The sequence below is a fragment of the Bison bison genome, unplaced genomic scaffold (assembly GCF_000754665.1).
Source record: "Bison bison bison isolate TAMUID 2011002044 unplaced genomic scaffold, Bison_UMD1.0 scf7180017864301, whole genome shotgun sequence".
NCBI classification, from domain to species: Eukaryota; Metazoa; Chordata; class Mammalia; order Artiodactyla; family Bovidae; genus Bison; species Bison bison.
The window spans coordinates 1,861,798-1,877,958 of record NW_011494873.1 but is presented as its reverse complement, the minus strand read 5'-3'; the positions used below and the strand labels follow the sequence as shown (position 1 = coordinate 1,877,958).

Genomic DNA, 16,161 nt, shown 5'->3' with positions numbered 1-16,161 from the left:
TTTCACTACTACAGGGCAAAACAGGAATATGCCCTATTTTTGACAGCTCTGAATTTGAATTATCTTTCCTTTTTACTTCCATACTTTCTATACTAGGCCTTTCAGTTCAAATTCTCTTATCTACCAAATTATAAATAAAAAGATTATATGGTCAGAATAAGATAAACAGATTTTCTCATAAAGTACATAATAATAATATGCTGGGCCAGATACCTAGATTTCCTTTCCACTATCAACAAGTCAAGACATCCTAATACTTCACACACATCCACGAGAGAAATGTAAGCAAGTCTCAGACCAAAAAAACTAAGCGAAGGCAAATACTCCTCAGAGGGAAATAAAGTGACTACGGGTTGCTTTCCATACTCTGAGAGCATATACTAACCCAGATTAACTTGTGCTTCTGTTTTCAGACCTCACAGGACATGAAAAACGGTAGACAAAGCTCATGGCCCATTCAAGGTAGAGGGTCTAACAAAAGTTTCATGCATACCCCCTAAAAAGCTAAGACCCCAAAGCGTTCTCTCTGTCTGAAGGGAAGGATAAATAAATCAAAGAACACCCCTGAGTAGAATGCTAGGAAAATACACTGTCTCAGAGACCAATACCAAGCAGGAGGGAGAAAAACACTGCCCAGAGAATTAGTCTTCATGAAAGTCTGCCAGCTCAAATTCATACTTGCTGTTTTTTTGTTTGTTTAGTCACTAAGTTGTGTCCAACTCTTTTGTGAGCCCCTGGACTGTAGCTCACTAGGCTCCTCTGTCTACGGGATTCTCCAGATAAGAATACTGGAGCAGTTTGCCATTTCCTTCTCCAGGGGAATCTTCCTGACCCAGGAATCAAACCTGCATCTCCTGCACTGGCAGGGGGATTCTTTACTGCTGAGCCACCAGAGAAGCCAATGGTTTTAAAAAAGAATATACTGAGAATTTTACTTAATTTAATGACACTCTGCTGATGGCCTTAGGCACCTGGTAGAAGCAATGTAAATCCTTTCTGGAGGAGCCCACCTTCATACCAGGCCTCAAAGAAGTCATACAAATAAAACTAGAGAAAACAGGGGATTCCTTGGTGGTCTGGTGGTTAGACTCCGTGCTTTTTTCACTGCCCAGGGCCCAGGTTCAACCTCTGGTAAGGGAACTAAGATCCTGCAAGCCACAAGGCGCAGCCAAAAAGCAAACAAACATCTATAGGGAAAATGAACACATGACAGTCAAATATAACTAAATGCATATGGAAACAAGGCACCATGAGTGAGAGACAGCAAAAGCAGATATAAACCTGCGAGGACTTCAGATAATGGAATTATCAGATACAGACTATAGATAAACTGCCTACTATTTTTTAAGAAATAAGATACACTTAAAATATATGCAGGGAAAAGAAAGGGAGAGGCGAAAGAAAGGGGAAGACAGGAAAGGAAAACAAAACTATAATAACAGCAAAAAGAACTTCTACAGAAATGAAAAACTATAATACTTGAACAGAAAAAAAAGTCAATAGGTAATGTTCTGGTTTTGGTAATAAGTAGCTTATATCAGCGGAGAAGGCAATGGCACCCCACTCCAGTGCTCTTGCCTAGAAAATCCCATGGATGGAAGAGCCTGGTGGCTACAGTCCATGGGGTCGCTAAGAGTCGGAAACGACTGAGCAACTTCACTTTCACTTTTCATTCGCATGCACTGGAGAAGGAAATGGCAACCCACTCCAGTGTTCTTGCCTGGAGAATCCCAGGGACGGGGGAGCCTGGTGGGCTGCCGTCTATAGGGTCACACAGAGTCGGACACGACTGAAGCGACTTAGCAGCAGCAGCTGGTATCAGACTCATTCTATAGACAGTAATTATAAACTCTGAACAAAATACAAAAAAATAACTAATTAATGGTACTAGAGAGTGTCCAAAGCAGGTAGAGTCTGAAGAGATTCAATCCTTGAAAGAAACAAGGAACTTTTATACAGCATTTCCCCAGAGGACACTGTCCAGTCTATGTGACGCTCAAGCAAAACACTGCAGTCTTCTTGACTTGAGGTATCAAAAGGTAAGTTCAGAGCTGCCAGAGCAGTTGGAAATTAAGAGGGGAAACCTCAAAAAAGATGTCACAAGGGTCCCAAAACATGTTTAAATTCCCCTTAACTCCTTGGCTCATCCCGGAAGCAAGCATGCAAATGCCAAGTGCTGGTGGAAAACACCCTGAGGGCCGAAAAGACAGAGCAGAAACTGCTGCTGCTGTGTGTGACAGAGAAAGAGAACTTGGAGTCTGAAGTTAGAGGGGCTTGAAACACCTCAAACTTTCCACTGAAACCCCAGAAGGGCCACATCTTAATGGAGAACTCACTCTAAGGGCAAAACTGAAATAGATCTACCCCAACAAAGGGTAAAACCAACCTTCCACAGGTTTAAGGTGATCAATTAATAATTTAAGTAGAATCCAGAATTCTACAATATCTTGTTGTTGCTCAGTCGTTAACTCATGTCTGACTCTTTGCAACCAGGCTCCCCTGTCCTTCACAATCTCCCAGAGTTTGCTCAGATTCATGTCCGTGATGCTATCTAACCATCTCATCCTCGGCTGCCCCGTTCTCCTTTTGCCCTCAATCTTTCCCAGCATTGGGTCTTTCCCAGTGATCTGTATCTAGCTTTAGTAAATATCTAGCTAGATTCAATATCTAGCATTTAGTAAAAAATACACAGGCAAAAGAACCCAAGAAATATAATCAACAGTCAAGGACAAAGGAATTGACAAAAGCTGAGTCCAAAATTATATAGAAGCTGCAGTTAAAAGGTAATGTTTCTCTGACTTCCCTGGCAGTCCAGTGGTTAAGACTCTGTGCTTCCACAGCAGGGGGCACAGGTTCGATCCCTAGTCAGGAAACTTCCCCATGCCAAATGCATATGAGGTGCACCCCTCCAAAAGGTAATGTCTCTTAAGCAGAAAGTGAAAGTGAAAGTCGTTCAGTCATGTCCAACTCTTTGGGACCCCATGGACTATACAGTTCATGGAATTCTCCAGGCCAGAATATTGGAGTGGGTAGCCTTTCCCTTCTCCAGGGGGATCTTTCTGGCCCAGGGATCAAACTCAGGTCTCCCAATTGCAGGTGGATTCTTTATCAGCTGAGCCACCCGGGATTTACCCACCCAAGATTATTGGAGTGGGTAGCCTATCTCTTCTCCAACAGATCTTCCTGACTCAGGAATCGAACCAGGGTCTCCTGCATTGCAGATGAGGAAAGCCCAAATCTGGCCTACAAATGGCTGCGTGCTAGAGGGCAAGGAGCTAGAGTTCTATGTGAGGGAAATCAAGGCACAGAAAGGCAAATAAATCCTCCTCCTTCCTATGCTAGCTCATGTAATAAAGGCGTTTATTGTTCTAGAATAAACACAAAACAAAACAGCATTATAAATATGTTTAAAGACTTAGAAGACAAATTGGCTATAAAGAATGAACAGATTGAGAATCTCAGCAACTAAATTAAAACATCAATAAAGAACCAAATAAAAATTCTAGAACAAAAAAGTTTACTATATGAACTGAAGAATATTTGGATGGGTTTACCATAGGTTGGAGACGATAGGAGAAATAGTGAACCTGATGAAAAATCAACAGAACTTATCCAATCTGGAGAAACAGGAAAAAACATTGAAAAGAAAATCAAAGTCTACCATATGTGGAATTGTAGTCTCAGAAGGAGAATGAATAGAGCAAAAAAAAAAAAAAGAATATAGACTGAAATTTTCTCAAATTTGGTGGAAAACAGTTAAGATCCAATAGCTCAGCAAACCCAACCAGAATAAATTCAAACAAAACCACACCTATGTACATCATAGCAGAATTTATACTGAAAAGCAAAAATAAAGAGAAAATCTTGATAACATTCAGAGCACAAAGAATGCATAAGGAACAATTATTCAAATTACAGCTGAGTTCTCAGCAGAAATAATGGAGGACAGATGATAATGGAAGAGCACCTTTAAAACAGGCTGAAAGAAAAAAAAAATCCTTCAAAAATGAGAATGGGGACTTCCCTGGACGCCCAGTGGTTAAAAATCCACCTTCCAAAGCAAGGGACATGAGCTTGATCCCTGGTCCAGCAACTAAGATCCCACATCCAGTAACTAGAGAGCCTGCCCAGAGAGCTTCCATGCCACAACTGCTAACCCTGAGCGCCACAGCAAGAGAAGCCCCCACAAAGCCCACAGCTAGAGACAGTCTACTTGCAGTGAAGATCCAGCACAGAAAAAATTTTAAAAATAAAAATAAATACATAAAATAAAGGGGAGGGGGAGAAAAATACAAAAGAATAGCTAAATGCCCTGAAGGAATTAAAACAGAATACTCAAAATATTCCCTTAACTTAAAGGAACGCATAAAAGGACAGAGGAGCACAAATGAGTTGAGCCAAACAGAAAACAATGAACAAAACAGTGAACCCAAACCTAGCTATAATCGATACATTACTTACATTAATTGTGTAAGGAATATCCCTTTGCCAAAAGGCAGACAGTCAAAATAGAAGAAATAGTAAACCCAAGCAGTATACCGTCTTCAAAAGGGCATGTTCTAAATATAAAGACACAGATATAATGAACACAGGAAAAGCGGTACAATTTTTGATATAAATAAGACAGAGTAAAAATTGAGTTAAGGAGTATTACCAAGGATAAAGATATCTGATAATGTCAGAAATGTTAATTCATCAGAAGACATATGACAATCATATATATGCATCCTTCTAATAACAGAGCTGTAAAACATATGAAACAAACAAGGATCTTTCTTTTAAAGAGAAATAGAAAAACCCATGATTATAGCGCCTTAGAGCCTGTGCTCCGCAACAAGAGAAGCCTCCGCAGTGAGAAGCCCTCTAGCCTCAAAGAAGAGCAGCCCCGCCCGCTGCAACCAGAGCCCTAGGACAGTCATGAAGACCCAGCACCGTCAAAAATAAATACACAAATACAGTTATTTAAAAAAATAATTTTTAAAAATCACTGATAATAATACATTTTTCTTATTCTTCATTGCAAATTTTCACACACAGCATCATCATATTCAAAAATTCAGCAAACCATACTACAACATAATCAGGTCAAATATTACTCAACGTAGCAGAATTAACGTCTTCTGGTCTCCTGGTCAACATTTCTTTTTCTCTGTCACTCTGCAGGTAAGATTTACAATTAGTCAAGTGCTTGCACCTTCACAATATAATACTAAATTTCTAATTTACTCTGAAGATGTGAGTTCTGTGACTTAGGGTAAGCTACAACATAACTCAAATTAACAACTAATCTAAGACCAAGAGAAGGTATAGAGTAGTAACTAAAAGGCCTGTCTGCTTAAGAAACAAAAGTGATCCTGCGCCTCAGAGAGGGAACCATATTTAGAGCGTTCAGGCTTTCCTCTGCTGAACTAGTAACACAAGCTGGCTGTTCTGGCAGAGATCCTGATTTATTCAGAACTCAAACAAGGTACACCCCATGGAATCTAACCTTGGACTAGAACAAACTGGAAAGAGGGAAGAATGCCACAAACAGAAGGCAATTCAAAAGCCTATGACTATTTCAAAACATAGCTTTGTTTAGGAAATCTAGTTTCTTTGGGCATGTCTTACTATAAACGAGGTATGTTCAAGAAACTGTATGTATAGTGCCAAACAGTAAAGGTCCCTTTGAATTTCAAATTAAATGTATTACAGAATCACACCCCTGTGTAGAATAAGGTGTGTAAACTATTTGGAATTTGAATTCCGTCTGCAGGTTTCAGGCAGATATTTTGTAAATAGGATAAATGATCAAATTTCAAAGAAACAAGAAAAACACAGTTGCATACAGGCTTCCCTGGTGGCTCACTGGTGAAGAACCGCCTGCTCACGCAGGAGAGACAGAGTCACTCCCTGCTCTGGGAAGGTTTCACACGCCGCAGAGCGACTAAGCCCGTGGGCCACAGCTACCACGCCAGTGCTCCAGAGCCCCGGAGTCCCAAGTACTGAGCCTGCCGCCACGGCTACCGAAGCCCCTGCACCTACAGCCTGTGCTCCCCAATCAGACAAACCATCGAAACGAGAAGCCCACTGACTGCAGCCTGAGAGGAGACTGCTCACCACAACTGGAGAAAAGCCCTCACAGCAACAAGACCGAGCACAGCCACAAATAAATAAAATTTAAAAAGAAAAAAAGAGAACCTTAAAAAGAAATTGCATGAAGTCTATACCACCCAGCTCATTTCCCCATAAAATGGCCTCTGGAAGCATTCAATGTTGCAACACTGTGTACTAACTACCTTTATTAACACACTGATGACAGTACTGACCCACTGGCAACAAAGCCGCCGCCAGCACACTGGGACAAAGGAAAACCTAGACAGCAAGAGGCAAGGCTCAACCAGTTCTCAACTAAGTCACCAAGACTCAAAGTAACATAATTTCCAACCAAGTCCAGTTATTGTATTTTATACTTGAAAATGAAGACATGAGGCATGAGACTAATTGGAAAGGTCTCCTGCCTGTTTTAAAGAGAATATCCAGGAAATTAACCAGATTTCAAAGATCGTGGAGGACCAGAAAGTCACAGAACACTTTTGCCTCATTTTTGTTTAATCTCAAGTCATTCCTCTGTACAATAATTTTCTCTCTCTTTTAAGATCCTACCACCAACCTTACTGCTCATGCAGCAGAGATCAAAGGAATGAAAAAAAAGCTTTTTCAATCACAGGACCACTCCTTGGCTCCTGGATTGATAAAGAGCTCCCTTGCTGGAATTTCTAGAGGGCATTTGATTAGGTAGGACAGGCTGGTACTCAATCACCCCTACTTAGATGAGGAATTGTTGATGCAAGTACTTCTCATTTACTCTTTAGAGCTAAACACAGCTAGAATAAGAACGTCCTCTATTCACTACCTGTCAGACTTCCATTCTGGGGAAGTGTGAAATGTTTCACACTTCAGGTCTTTCGGGGAAGACCCAAAAAAGCCTCTTCACCTTTCTAAAAAGAAAAGACTAAAACAAGGCAACCGCACAAAGTCTCATTATCTAAGCCTGCGTGTCAAGGCAGTTAAACATCACCCTCAGCCACACTTCCATCATGCTATATGATTCAGCTTTAAACACCGCAAGCTGCACTTAAGCAAGTATTCTAATGGCCAGACAGCCAAAATTCATGGTAATTTAACTCTTTGACAGGGGCAGATTTTGATGTATGCCAATAACTAGCATTGGCTCCTACCCACAAACCTCTTTGAAAAACCTCAATGCAAAAGCCCCAGGATATAAGAAATTCAGATTCAGAGCCACAGAGAACCACAGCTTTTGGTCATAGGATCAGAAGAGCTGCTCCCACCATATGTGAGCACTAAACAGCAGCCGGCCATCACCAACACTTTTCCATACAAGGAAGTCTCAGGAAACCAGCAAGCTCTCTTTCATGAAAAAGAACTGCTGGTTTTAAACCAATCAATCCCTAAAAGGATAAATTTTATGGTATGTGAAATATATCTCAGTTTTAAAAAAGAGGGACATCCTTGGCAGTTCAGTGGTTAAGACTCCAAGCTCCCAACACAGGGAGCATGGGTTCAATCCCTGGTTGGGGAACTAAGATCCCACAGGCTACTCAGTGTGGCCGAAAGAATAAATAAATAAATACACAAATAAAATTTAAAAAAACAACAACAGAATACTTCAAATGCTGTTTTGCCATTTCTAACAGTATTTCAAAAATATATGTTGAGAAATGACTTCATATATCCTAAAGCTTTCACTCAACAGTTGATACCATCTATTCAAATCAGAAGCCAATTATTATCATACTTTGATACAGTGCATAGTTAATTACTTTAAAAGATTACCCTTTCTCTGGATTACAATTCCAGTTTAATGTCTATTCATGAGATAAACAAAAGTCATAGTAAAGAATGGCTTTACTGGCTTCATAACACGATATTTAAGTGAAAAGAATAGGCTCAGATACTTCACGGAAGTAAAATCTAAAGCCGTATGAAGACAATTTCCAGCTAATTACATGATTGAAATAAGTGCCAAATAAATTACACCTGTATTGCCAGAACTGGGCATCCGCACAATTCTTAGGTAACATACTGAACATAGGAAAATATCTTCTTTCCAATCTTAAGTTACTATTTCTGGATGTTACACCAAGAACAAACCCCAATTAAACAAAAGTATAAAGTTTCATGATAACCATGAAATTTAACTTGGTCAAGTTTCTTGATAACCTTAACTTAACCAAACTTAACTTGATAACAATGAAACTTAACTTGATAACCACTTACTTAACTTTTAATCACACATATGATAAATACCAGAAATAACCGATTATTATTTTAGAAATAAACTACTTACAAGAGATAGCAGCAAACTGAACAGGTCACCAACATAGTGATGATAACTCTGGGGGAAAAAAACAGTGCAATCATTAGATAACTCTGCAAAAGTTGTAGGGGTTTAAGCTCCCTTCCCAAGTGATCAAGCTGGCAAGGACTGCACTCTAGGAAAATGGCTCTGATCTGCTAAAACACCAGTAGACATCAGTGTGCCCTGCGCGCAATCGGCAGAATTCTACGTAAGTCATTAACATTTGTATATAAGGGAATGTGAAGAGAAGCGAAAAGCAAAGGAGAAAAGGAAAGATATAAGCATTTGAATGAGAGTTCCAAAGAATAGCAAGAAGAGATAAGAAAGCCTTCCTCAGCAATCAATGCAAAGAAATAGAGGAAAACAACAGAATGGGAAAGACTAGAGATCTCTTCAAGAAAATTAGAGATACCAAGGGAACATTTCATGCAAAGATGGGCTTGATAAACGACAGAAGTGGTATGGACCTAACAGAAGCAGAAGATATTAAGAAGAGGTGGCAAGAATACACAGAAGAACTACACAAAAAAGATCTTCACGACCAAGATACTCACAATGGTGTGATCACTCACCTAGAGCCAGACATCCTGGAATGTGAAGTTAAGTGGGCCTTAGAAAGCATCACTACAAACAAAGCTAGAGGAGGTGATGGAATTCCAGTTGAGCTATTTCAAATCCTGAAAGATGATGCTGTGAAAGTGCTGCACTCAATATGCCAGCAAATTTGGAAAACTCAGCAGTGGCCATAGGACTGGAAAAGGTCAGTTTTCATTCCAATCCCAAGGAAAGGCAATGCGAAAGAATGCTCAAACTACAGCACAATTGCACTCATCTCACACGCTAGTAAAGTAATGCTCAAAATTCTCCAAGCCAGGCTTCAGCAATAGTGAACTTCCAGATGTTCAAGCTGGTTTTAGAAAAGGCAGAAGAACCAGAGGTCAAATTGCCAACATTCGCTGGATCATGGAAAAAGCAAGAGAGTTCCAGAAAAACATCTATTTCTGCTTTACTGACTGTGCCAAAGCCTCTGACTGTGCGGATCACAATAAACTGTGGGAAATTCTGAAAGAGATGGGAGTACCAGACCACCTGACTGGCCTCTTGAAAAACCTATATGCAGGTCAGGAAGCAATGGTTAGAACTGGACACGGAACAACAGACTGGCTCCAAATAGGAAAAGGAGTATGTCAAGGCTGTATATTGCCACCCTGCTTATTTAACTTATATGCAGAGTACATCATGAGAAACGCTGGGCTGGAAGAAGCACAAGCTGGAATCAAGATTGCCGGGAGAAATATCAATAACCCCAGATACGCAGATGACACCACCCTTATGGCAGAAAGTGAAGAGGAACTAAAAAGCCTCTTGATGAAAGCGAAAGTGGAGAGTGAAAAAGTTGGCTCAAAGCTCAACATTCAGAAAACGAAGATCATGGCATCCGGTCCCATCACTTCATGGGAAATAGATGGGGAAACAGTGGAAACAGTGTCAGACTTTATTTTTCGGGGCTCCAAAATCGCTGCAGATGGTGACTGCAGCCATGAAATTAAAAGATGCTTACTCCTTGGAAGGAAAGTTATGACCAACCTAGATAGCATATTCAAAAGCAGAGACATTACTTTGCCAACAAAGGTCCGTCTAGTCAAGGCTATGGTTTTTCCTGTGGTCATGTATGGATGTGAGAGTTGGACTGTGAAGAAGGCTGAGTGCCGAAGAACTGATGCTTTTGAACTGTGGTGTTGGAGAAGACTCTTGAGAGTCCCTTGGACTGCAAGGAGATCCAACCAGTCCATTCTAAAGGAGATCAGTCCTGGGGGTTCTTTGGAAGGAGTGATGCTAAAGCTGAAACTCCAGTACTTTGGCCACCTCACGCGAAGAGTTGACTCATCGGAAAAGACTCTGATGCTGGGAGGGATTGGGGGCAGGAGGAGAAGGGGACGACAGAGGATGAGATGGCTGGATGGCATCACCGACTCGATGGACGTGAATCTGAGAGAACTCCGGGAGTTGGTGATGCACAGGGAGGCCTGGTGTGCTGTGATTCATGGGGTGGCAAGAGTCGGACACGACTGAGCGACTGAACTGAGCTGAACTGAATGGTACTGATGCCACAGTTTACAGGTCTATTCCAAACCCATCTAAAACTGAACACACAAGGCTGCAGCAGTAATTAGCTTTGATCCCCAAGTAACCGCCCTACCTGGTAGTATTCTCTGCAATGAAATGATACTATGCTTTTTAGCCTTGATCTCTCCCCATGTCCATTTCTTTCCGAAAAACAGTTAAACCTGGATCTTTGAGCAGTTGAACTCTGACATTTTAAAAAACCCAACTTGTGATATTCTTTTCACTTTCTCTTTCTAAAGGCTCCCCTTTGAAATCTCCTACTCCCGAAAAGTTCCACCACTTCCATCCCTCAGATTCGTCATCTCCTTGCTCATACCGCCCCTGCACCTGCAGTCACCAACCGACAAGGATTAGTTCTTTGTTTTTTGGCTGTTCTCGGTCTTAATTGCGGTATGTGGAATCTAGTTCCCTGACCAGGGATTGAACTGGGTAGCCTGCATTGGGAACATGGAGTGTTAGCCACTGGAACACCAAGGAAGTCCTTAACACCTTTAAGGCACGCCCATCATCTGTAAGAATGATTTCCAATTATGGCATCTCCACACCCCACAGAATACGCAAGACTATCTCCTAGAAGGAAGGGAGCAAATATCACAACTCCTACATGTGATGAGTTTAACTTATCCTTTAGAAATTCTGTGCATGTGTGTGTGCGTGCATGCGTGTGTGTGTATACATACATATAGACACACACATATGTATTTTCCCCCCTGTGTGTGTGTGTATACATACATATAGACACACACATATATATTTTCCCCCGTGTGTGTGTGTATACATATATATAGACACACACATATATATTTTTCTCCCGTGTGTGTGTGTGTATACATACATATAGACACACACATATATATTTTCCCCCCCTGTGTGTGTATACATACATATAGACACACACATATATATTTCCCCCCCCCGTGTGTGTGTATATACATACATATAGACACACACATATATATTTTTCCCCCCTGTGGTTAATACATTGGCTTGTCCATTCACTCATTCAACAGACTCAGTGTCCTGCATGTACCAGGCTCTGGAGAGAGAGGAGAAAACAAAAGGGATGAAGTTTAGCAAAGAAAAGGCTCCTGGTGAGAGGGTATCAGGTTCAAAGAGGACAGAGGCCTGGGTGGCTGAGCACAGCAAGGAGAGCCTGGCAGGAAGTGAGGTCAGAGGTATCTTACAGCCTCTGAAAGGAAAAGGGAAGCTATTTTGGAGGGATTTGAGGAGAGGACTGACAAAATGGGGCTTCCCTGGTGGCTCAGATGGTACAGAATCTGCCTGCAATGCAGGAGACCCGGGTTTGATCCCTGGATTGGAAAGATCCCCTGGAGAAGGGAATGGCAACCCACTGCAGTATTCTTGCCTAGAGAATTCCATGGACAAAGGAGCCTGGTGGGCTACAGTCCATGGGGTCGCAAAGAGTAAGATCCGACGAAACAACTAACAACACTGACAAAATCTGATCCAAACTGTAATAGGATCTCTCTGTGGGGTGAAAACAGACTTGGGAAAAGGAAGCAAGGTGAAAAGCAGAAAATCCAGTTAGAGGAGAGTTGCACTATGGACCAGCCTGGTAGCAGTATAGGTCGTGAGAACTGGTCAGACTCTGGATGTATCCTGAAGGCACATTCTTCAGCAAAATATGTACCTCACACATGAAGCTTATGATATAATACATAGATAAATAGGCTTTAAGGGTTGCACTACCAAATTTTGATAGTTTCATAATAAAAATGTTTGGAGATCTATAAAATCAAGTCCAGCTTCTCACCTGTCATCAGTTCGCTCCATTCCTCCTCCTCACCCCTCTACTTTCAAACAGCATTTCGCTCCTGAACGTGGGCGCCCTAGTGTCCCCAAATGCATCATGTTTGTTTATCCTCCATCCCGAGCTCCTGTTCATCTCCTTCCATTCCCCTGCCCCAATCCAGAACCCCTCCCTCCATCTTCCTCTTCCCCAAAAGGCCATCTCAGAGAATGGGAACAGCTGAGGCCCCTTTGCACTATTCATTTGACACTGGAGAGCAAAGGTCCCTCGTGGGAATTCCCTGCTGGTCCAGTGATTAGGACTCCGAGTGCCCAATGTGCTGGGGAACTAAGATCTCGCAAGCTCAGAGGTGTGACATGGCCAAAAAGCACGAAAATATCAGTTCCTGGTGTGCTTTTTTTCTGCGTTATGGTCTGCTTAAGTGCTTAGGGGTAAAGTGTCACAATGACTGCAATGTGTGCTCAAATGGTTCAGCAAAATTATGTATGTATGTATGCACACCTGGATTCAGAGACAAAGCAAATACAAAGCAGATATGAATGCTAACATTATTGAATCTAGGTGGTGTTACGTAACACTTACACTACTCTCTCTTTCTGTATGTTTAACAATGTTATGTCTGAAAAAACTGGAGCTGTGAACCCTTGGCACACTAATCCCCGCGCTCTGTCGCCACCCCCTCCCCCTCCTCCACAAGTTTTTAGAGAATCTCTGGATTCCAAGAGGAGAGTGGAAAATCATAAAGAATAGGATCGGTCAGGAACCAGCATTCCAGGTACAGACTTCATTGTATTCCGCCCTTTTTCCGGTGCAGAAAAGATGACAGTAAGGGGCTTGCTTTAGGTTACACACAGATTCAGAAGACCTTTTTCCCTTTTGCCCCCATTTTCCCCCAGTTTCACGAGGTCCTGAAATCCTAATCACCCAAGTTCTGCATTTTGACATGCAGGGATCTCAGAGAAGAAAATTTAACAGCAAAAACTCCTTTCTCTCCTTCTTACACATCACCTTATCTCCTTAATGAAGATGTTTTCAATTCTCAAATCAGAAATGCTCTCCTGCATTAAAAATTCACCAGAGTCCTTGAAGCAATTCAGCTCTTCCGTTAATGTGTCTTTTCAGGAGGTAAAACAGAACCGATAATAATTTACTACTAATATTTCCATTTTACAGTGAGGAAACAGGAACAGGGAAAAGTTAAATTATCCAAGGTCATAGGGATCATCCAACTGGGAGCAGTGTTTCTCAAACTATAATACAGTAACTCCTAGGAGACACCTTGTGTTTTAAGACCTGTTCGATCCTGCCAAGAGCAGGAAATAACAAGGGCTGGGGTGGAGGCTATGAATCAAATCCAGATAACATATTACTAGCAGGTCGAACGTGAATCGTAACCCTAAGACTACAAATTGAGTAACCCATGGACCACAGGAGGCATTTCATTACTCTGGGTTAGAGCAATGGCATCAAGACCCAAGGCTGGGCACAGCGGGCCCCAAATGGGGAACTTCAAGAAAGAAGTGGTCAACGCTACCAGCACATTAATAAACGCTTTCTGAGCATGGAGGCTGGAAAGACAGTGGGCAACAAAAGAGCTGAAGACAGAAACACAACAAAAGAGCACTTTTGTTCTCTAAATCTAGCAGGAGAAACAAGCCCAAGGAATTAAATTTGGTTAACACAAATTGTTTTACTAACCTGAGAATTCTCATCTATTACAGGCTGTAAAGATGACCCTACATAACTGATGCCATCCAAGGCGGGGAGTAGAGAGGAGCAGAATGGGTGGACCTAATGCAACCAGATGATAAATTCACCTACAATGTTTACTTTTTAAACAAATTATGATTTACTTGTAAGCTAGATGAAAGGAACGGGTCTAACACAAGTTTATTCCAGACAGTAAAAGAGGTTCAGGTCACAAACTATTAAGAGCATTTTCTTTCCTTTAATAAAGGCAACAGATCACTCAACAACCCTTTACTGAATGCCTACTATGCATGCAGAGCACTGTGAAGTCACCAATTAGTTTCAAAGACTAAAACAAGAGACGGTGTTCCCCAAAATCTGTGATTCATAATAAGCTTCACCCCACATGATCTTGCCGCTGAGAAAAAATGACTAAAAGGCAAAGAGGAACCAGAAAGAGGGTTTCCAAAGCTCCTTTGAAGATAAGACTATTTCATACCATAATAAAGTTTACTTACAAAACAGATAAAGCTCTATTTAACCAAGAAGTCGGGGGAGCGGGGGGCGGGGGGAGTCTTTCTTAACCAATCATTTTAAGAGCTTGTTACACTCATACACAAGTGCGGGAGCGCCCTTCGAAAGGTATGACGCAGGGGTTTCTTAACAATACCTCCTGATCTTCGGTAATTAACCTCGCTCCAGATCAGGCCCCAACTAGCTCCTGGCTCCCACTAGATGCAAGGCCTGGGTTCACGCTGCGGCACAAGGGTGTGCTGTGCAACTGCGACAGCCTGTGAGGCAGAGAGGTCAATTTCTGTTTTATTTATTTGATCCGTCCCTTTAAAGTGTAGGCAAACGAGGCCTCATTTGGGTAGACAGCGGGGCTAAGGCGACAGCCGTCTGGTGACGAGCCCCAACTTCTCCTCGAGGAGGGATACATCCATTTTCGACGGCAACGTCCCCACACACGGACGTGCGGAGAAAAAATTTCCCTAAAGCTTCTTCCTAAGGAGGATCCGCCGGAGGCCACCCTCCTCAGTTCGGGCTAGGAGACACTGCGGCTGCCGCGACAAGGAAGTCGGGGGGCGGCCGGGGGATCGGGGGCCGAGGCCTGACTGCAGGGCGGGATCACCCGGGCAAGGTCTCCGACCGGCGCCGTCGCCCCTTTCCCCGCCCGGCCCAGCGGGTTCTCACCGCGCTTCCCTCCCCAGGCAGGCCTGGCGCACTTACCCCCGGTTGGGACCCTTAGGGATGAACCAGGGCACCAGGAAGCCGACGATGCCCCAGAACACGCTCATCACGATGAGAGGGACGGTGAGGCCGGTATACGCCATGGTTGCTGCGGGAAGCGCCAGCCCCGGACCCGCCGCCGCACTCGGGTCCCACCCGGAAGTGTCAACTCCGGCCGCGGGACCTGCGCGCGCAAAGGCCCGCCCCCTGCGTCTCCACGTGACCGCGCGCGGGACTCCGCCCCGCCCTCCGCTGGGAAATCGCCGGGCTCCTGCTGTGTAAGACACTGTAGAGCCCCAGAGCTAGAGATGTGTGTCATCAGGGGCTCAGCAAAGTTTTCAGATAAGAAGGTGGCCCTTATAAGAAAAATGTAGTTATTTACAGCCTTATCTTCTTATGCAAGAAGCATATTTAGAGAACTTCATCGTAAGTTTCTGTTCAGAATTCTGTGTGGTAGCCACTGGGTCATGAGCTTTAAGTGCTTGAGTTTCGTTTTGAACACCTCACGACAGCCTATGACGCCGTTTAATTATTATCCCCACTTTGCAGGTGAAGAAACTGAGGCCCAGAAAGGAGGTTAAGGATCTTGCTCAGGGTCACATAGCTACTAAGTAGCAAAACCAAGATTCAACCTTTGTTGGTGTGATTTTCAAGGCCAGTGCTCTTAACTACTGCCCTACTGAATGACGTGGATTGTGCCAGGTTCGGAGGGTTACAGGAATCAGACACACCTACCCACAGGGAGTTCACAGGCTGGTGAAAAGACGGACATTGAGCAGGCCACTGAATGCAGTGTGAAGGTAGGTTGGACCACAATGCATGACTTTTCCACCCCAAGCCAGTCTTGAGCTGAGCCTTGAAAGAGGGGTAGGGATTAGCTAGGGTAGTAAGAAGAAGTTAACAAGGAATTTCTGATGCTTGCCAAGGATTTGCACACATGTTCAGTGTATGTGACAGCCTTGTAACAAAGGAAGAACGT

The 16,161-nt window shown here is 42.9% G+C and overlaps 1 protein-coding gene across 1 annotated transcript in view; it reads right to left on the bottom strand.

The window, feature by feature from the left end:
- The window catches only part of ATP6V0E1 (ATPase, H+ transporting, lysosomal 9kDa, V0 subunit e1), a 30,119-nt gene extending 14,746 nt beyond the window's left edge, over nt 1–15,373 (bottom strand). The window contains exons 1-2 of the mRNA XM_010851297.1: nt 15,183–15,373; nt 8,354–8,401 (exon numbers count right to left, since the gene is read on the bottom strand). Coding sequence (XP_010849599.1) covers nt 8,354–8,401; nt 15,183–15,286 — 152 coding nt within the window. The 5' untranslated portion in view covers nt 15,287–15,373. The remainder of the gene's footprint in view (nt 1–8,353; nt 8,402–15,182) is intronic.
- Nucleotides 15,374–16,161: the final 788 nt, after the last annotated feature.